Here is a 6691-nt window from a genome sequence, read left to right as displayed (position 1 = left end):
AGCAAACAAGCTATTTATCTTTCTTATTCTCTGTCCAAATGAACATCTGAATATAAACGAACAACATTCAAATGAATTAATTGGATGAAAAATATAATACACTGTTTTGGTGGAATCCAAAGATGAACAAACAAACACGCCCAATGCCATTTAGCGACACTTAGGAACCATGCTTTCATGGCTGTCATTTTAATCTAAACTTGTCAACCATTGCACCTCTCTAATGTTTTAGTTATCAGAAAATAAGGATAGTCTAGTATTAACTATCAAACATGTGTGCATAACAAACAAATGATAAAATATGTTATGTACTTGTAAAAATATAAGGCTTTATGGTACCATGACAAACCATTGATGTTCATCTGACATTGGAACTATTTAGGAATTGAAATTAGTATTTAGAAACTGAAGTTGCACAACCGATGTAATAAAGAAAAATGTAAATTGTTATAAAGAAAATAAGTGTTCTCTTACGATCTTCCTAAGAATAAACTTATTTTGCTCCACCGCTACTTAGTTTTAATTGATCATCTGTTTCTTTTTAAAGTCACTTCTGAATATAATATTAATATCCTTCATTGTATTTCATAGATTAAATAAATCTATTCAATTTTATTGTAAAACTTTATCAGAGAATATTCTGGTTAGAGAATAATCTAACAAAATTAATGATTTATATTTAATGAATTAGTAATTATTATGTCACTGGTATGAATGGTAATTTATGATGAATGAAGGGTTATTTTTAAAAGGTATTTCAGTTTGAATAATATAAATATGTGTTATTTTATGATCTTTCTAAAAGAAATTTATTTTGCTCTACCTCTACTAAATTTTAATTGATTCTATGTATCTTTTTAAAGTGACTTCTAGATATAATATTGATATTTTTTTCCTGGAGACCAACAAAATTTGTATAAATAATTGACAAAAGAATTGAGAGAAATTACTTAATAGTAGGAGAGTTTCTATCATTCAGTCCTTATATTTCAAAATGCATGGTATTATAAGATTCTAAGATGCAAATCATACCATTGAATCACATAATTCCTTTGTAAATCAATCACCAAGTACCGAACCTTTGTCCTTCTAAAATGTGTAACATGTCAAACCACATAATCTTAATTTTTGTATATATAATCATATATTTATATTCATCTTTAGAAGAGAGGAACAGTATGATTTGTAATTTCAAACAAAACAAAACTTCATAAATTTCTCAAATTCCTAATTCGAAGCAGCAGAAACAATTAACCACATTTATTAGTTGTAGTCGAATTAGCTGAACACTTTGTTTTTTATGTTATTGTTGTAGTTTCAAGCAGTATTATCATACTTTAAATATGTAAACTGTCCTATTATTTATTCAATATAAGATCTATTCGTCGTATTCAGCTCTAATATTGGAATATAAAATCTGATCTATTACATTGTTTCAGGGCATGAGAAAAAGAGAGATATATAAGAAGAGAGTAGAGATGTGTTGAGAGACGATTAACGAGAATACGAATCCATGAAACAGATAGTACGACATGTAATGGGATGGGAAACTCCTTATCAAAAAAAATTCCTCCGAAATCCATAGAGGAAGATCATCCTCCTTGTTAGGCACCATGAGAAACACACCTAAAATATGTGTGTATCTGTTTCTTGAGCCTCAAGGAAACGGAGAAGTTTCTTAGACTGATCCTGAAACGAAATATAAAATTACCAATATGTGATAGGCGTAAAAAAAAAAAAATATATATATATATATATATATATAAGATTATTGTAGATCTAATGTTTGAGTTTGTATCATAAAATACACTTATTTTCACAATTTAACAAACAACAATTAAAAAACAATTTTTCATGTTTTTAAACATTAAAATTATCTAAGCAACAATAAATGATTTTTAATGAATGATGTTGTTCTTTGTGATGAAATTTTTATTTTACGCTCTTATACTTTGATTGGACATCCACTAATAGCTACGTGAAGGAGAATATGATGCAATATCCATAAGAGTTTGTAAGAAAATGTTCAAACAAAAAAACTGTAATATATATATATATGTAATATAAAATACATAGACTACATTAGCTTAAAAGAATGTGTTTTTTCATGGTCTTGCTTAAATAAAAAATTCTAAACCATATTCATCAGAAATATTTGATACCCAAGAAAATGATAATTTCTTTGAATTCATAAAACATTAATGTTTAGACAAAATATTATGAGAATAAATGTGTAGTAGATAAGAAAGATATTGATATAAAATAGAAAATCAATAATAATGAAGATAACAATTATTTTATTTTCAGAGAGAGTTGAGATGGCGGAGAAGAAGATGGTTCCGGGAAATATATATAATATTTCATTTATTGACTAAAACCATCACCGGTATCTTATAAAGGATCTAAATCTTTGAAAACGAAATAAAAAAACACAGAATAATTTGGAAATAAAATAAAAGAAAAACACCAGGAATCTAGAAAACACTTAGCAAATAGCTTCAACCGCGAGCCTTCTAGCAGCACCGCTACAGTCTGATGCTCCAAACTTTTCCGTAGAGACGTCAATGGAACACTTTTCTTTTCCGACGCATTCTTGTGTGAGGATATCAACAGTATTTTTATTTCCTTCACAAGTTCCCTTCTCGAAAGATCCACAACTGCCATCTGGGTTACCAAAGGAGGCAAATTTGATGGCAGAAATAGGTTTCTTATCGCATGAAAGCTCAATAACATTTTTCTCGTAGACATTAGCACATACACTTCCGACTCTAGTAGTTTGGAAATTGACAAGCGATGGGTTTCCTCCCATCTCCTCAAACAAAACTAGTGTGTTATCTCCTTCTGCTTTCAAGAAGGAACGAGGAACATGGTACCTGTTCAAGAGAAGAATCAGGCAGCAATTCAGATAAATTTTTCTCTGTTTAAATTTAAAATATTTCAATCTGGAACCTAAGAAGATGTACAAAATGTACCATCTTTGGGTAGGTTCTCCACAACCGGTCAAACACTTTTCAGAATGATAAGCCCCTTTATAATTACATTTCACAGAACAACCATCACCGCTTGAAATGAATGCCGGCCAATAACGTCCAATGTTGTTTCCATTGACCCAAGCTGTGCCTTTTCCGAGTCCCAACAGATCGACAACAACTGGATCATTTCCAAATGGAGCCTTGAACGTAGCCTGATAGAAGATCAGAATGATATTAATAAAAAATAAACATTTTTTTGCTTAGTTATTTTATGAATATTAATATCTATTTACCTTATACCAAGTCATGGATCGGTTCAATGGTACACTTTCAATTGACCATTTAGACGGTGATTCCGTTCTAAAGAGTTGGTTTTCAAATCCATTTAAACCGGTTTTATAGCTCCATTTATGAGCAGACAAATCCTTAACTATGGTTTCATCACTGTTTCTTCCGATAATAGAAATGGGTCCAGTGATTCCAACAGGCGCACTTTCGAAAAAAGCACCATAGTTCTATAAAGAAAGTACAAAAAGTTTTTTTGTTAGAACTTAAAAAAAAATTAGATTAAAAAGTACAACATAATGTAAAATTTTAGAACTTACCTGAAGTCCCACGGTTATGCTAAGGAGAGAAATGACATTACGACCAGACTTAAACTTTGCATCTTTCTCAAAAACAAAGTGAAATTTTCCATTTTCAGCGTGTTGATTACCTAAAAACATAAACCAATGATTTTGGGTGGTAAGCTAGTGTTGATGAGATTTGAAAAACATATACTCAGTTTACTTACCAATATGTTTTCCATTGACAAAAGCATAAAGGACATGAGCAGTGCTATTGATGCGAAGAGTCACGTTTTTACCCAAAACTGGATCTCGTTTTCTAAACTTAACAGTAGTCATGTACCATAGATAATCACTTTGGTCATTGCTTACTACTTTCTGATCAAAGAGTTGTGTCGTTGTAGATTCTCCTTTTCCTTTCAAAAGGAAATCGTTCATGTTCTCTGGTCTCCATGACCATTTCAGAGTTGGAGGTTCATCCTCAGCTTCATTTGGTTTCTTAACCATCATTGAAGTCTGAGTGGTAATCTGAAAATTTTAAACCAACAAAAAAATATTTTCTTTACAACTTTGAATGAATAATGGTTGTTAGTATGTAAAGTTAGAATCCACAAAATAAAATGTCAAAGAAATAACCTTGGCGGTGTTATAAGCCTCAGTTTTGCAATCCGGTAAAATGGTAACAGACCAAGCCGGGATAACATAAGATTTTCCTTTAAAACTTATTGTTGCGTCTGAAATTTCATTTCCGTTTCCAAAAAAGCAACTCGATCCTTCTTCGGTTGTATAAATCGTTGCCTATATAATATATGCTTATCATAAGTAATTAATTAAAAAATAGCATGTACAACACTGATAGAAAAATAACAATAATATTACCGATGCAGATTTTCCAAAATCGATAGTGGAGATGTTTCCGTATGTGAGAGTTATTTCCATAGAATGAAGAACATCATGGAGTTTTTTCAAATGCCCGTATTTTGGTTGGTTCAAATTACCTAATAGATTTTCTCATGTTAGTAAAAATAGAAACTTCTAAAATAGTTTTAAATATGAATATAATTTAAATTTACCATATTCGTCAAGGGGAGCATCATAATCATATGATGTTGTGATGTATGGACCACCTGCGGTTCTATCAAAGTTGGTGCCTCCATGGTACTACAAAAATAATATTTAATTAATTTTTCCTAGCTAATGACAATTTTATGTGTTCTTAATTAATTAAACATATTAAACTTTCATTATTATTTTTACCATGTAGTAATTATTAAAAGTTCCTCCTCTCTGGAAGAATTTTGCAACAGAATATGCAACATCTTCGGTTGTTCTATGAGGATTTTTACCACCCCATTGCTTGAACCTAAACAAATGTTAGAAATAATATATCTATGTATGATAAAATAATTTCAAAAATAAGAAAAATATATAATAATACTGAAAATAAAACTAACCATCCGGTCCAATTCTCAGTCCACATCTTAGGAGTGTTGGGATTGTTTGGTTTAAAATTGTCACAATAAAACCCATTACATGTGTTCAACTATAAAATAAAACGATTTAAAATAGTTAAAATTTGAATATATTTAGTAGATTCATTATAACTATGTTGATCTAGTTACCATAGGCTGAGGAGCGTCGTTTTGTTGACACATTATCCATGGAACACCAACATCAAGAGCCTGAGCCATGTTTGCAGACCACTTAATGTATGTTTTACCCGCTTCTCCATAGGGTCCCATTACATTTCCATACTCATTTTCAATCTGCAGGATAGATAAAATAAGTAAATAAATAAATTTTGTTAAAACTGAATATAACTTTAATAGAAAAATAATGCATTACGAAATTAGTTCGAGTACCTGAGCGAGAATAATTGGGCCTCCTTGTGATGCAAACAGCTTTTCTCTCTTGACCATGTCTACTATCATAGTTGTGAAATTTTGCATCTCATCCTATAAATAAATCACCAATATAAAATTTAATTAAAAAATAATACTACATATTTTGATAAGAATAATGATATCGAGTGATTACCATAAACGCTTTGTTTGTAGTTCTGAACACCATTCCGGGTATGTTGTGCAGCCACACAGGGAATCCTCTGTTTAAAATGATCAGACAATTCACAAGCCAAAAATATTACATTGAAGCCGTAATATTAGAATACAACAAGCTAACTCATTATGATAATATATATACATATATATTACACGTAAATATACTAGCTATGGACATATATGATACATAAGTTTTAGTATACTGATTAATAAATCTATCTATTGGACAATTTAACGATCAAGACATTATATCAGCATACAAGAGGTTACTTATGGTGACTTATTAAACTGATATATGTTTCACTAAAAGAGACTTGCTACTTCACTTTCAGTATATTACCCGTAATTCCACTCGGCACATGCATATGGTCCTATGCGAAGAACACCATACAATCCTTCATCTTTAATGGTTTTCAGGAACCGAATAAGATCTAGTTTTCCAGAGAAATCATATTGACGGCGAGTAGGTTCATGTGCATTCCAAAAAACATAAGTTTCGATCGCATCAAGACCTCCTTCTTTACCTTTTTTTATAAGATCTGGCCACATCTAAACATATTAAGAAAAACAAATAGAATTAGTAGCAAACATAGAAAACTAAGACCACTCATAGCGTTTGATGTATGTTAGATTGAAACCTCAGGGGTGCTTCTAGGGTAATGGATTGAACCAGAAAGAAGAACTCGGCGATGACCATCAATGGTGATGGCCCGGCCATCATGAGAAACAATTGTGGCATATGAACTACTAACTAAGAGACAACATAAAATAAGTCTTAGAGAAATCATTTTACTTAGAAGACTTTTTTTTGTTTTTGAATGAAGAAATATGGAAGAAAATTTACTTTTTATAGGGGAACAAAATCATTACCTAAAGATAATTTGGATAATTATAGATATCTGCAGCAACAACAAAACAAAAGTTTAACTGACATGTTATTTAAGCAAATTTTTTGTTTATTTTAAAAACAAATTTCTCGTGAATTTTGTAGAAAATAACAAAAATCATTTATCCCGATTAACAACGTAGATTGATTTGGATAATGACAGATTTTATGCCAAAAAGAAAAACTGAATCGATGTAGCTTGGCCGT

At 30.6% G+C, this 6691-nt stretch overlaps 1 protein-coding gene across 1 annotated transcript; it reads right to left on the bottom strand.

Annotated features, from left to right (window-relative positions):
- Nucleotides 1-2390: 2390 nt before the first annotated feature.
- On the bottom strand, nt 2391-6386 carry LOC108848246 (beta-galactosidase 15-like). Its single transcript, XM_018621565.2, has 15 exons — nt 6237-6386; nt 5939-6147; nt 5576-5642; nt 5401-5493; nt 5161-5304; nt 4993-5081; nt 4796-4901; nt 4612-4699; nt 4418-4536; nt 4175-4336; nt 3766-4066; nt 3578-3687; nt 3266-3487; nt 2973-3184; nt 2391-2873 (listed from the first exon to the last, which is right to left on the bottom strand). The coding sequence occupies exons 1-15, from the start codon at nt 6384-6386 to the stop codon at nt 2486-2488; spliced, it is 2460 nt and encodes an 819-aa protein (XP_018477067.2). The 3' UTR covers nt 2391-2485.
- Between the last annotated feature and the right edge of the window lie 305 nt (nt 6387-6691).

This window comes from Raphanus sativus, chromosome 1 (genome assembly GCF_000801105.2).
Source record: "Raphanus sativus cultivar WK10039 chromosome 1, ASM80110v3, whole genome shotgun sequence".
Lineage (NCBI taxonomy): Eukaryota > Viridiplantae > Streptophyta > Magnoliopsida > Brassicales > Brassicaceae > Raphanus > Raphanus sativus.
Note: the sequence above shows the minus strand (reverse complement) of the source record. Positions and strands in the feature narration are given on the sequence as shown.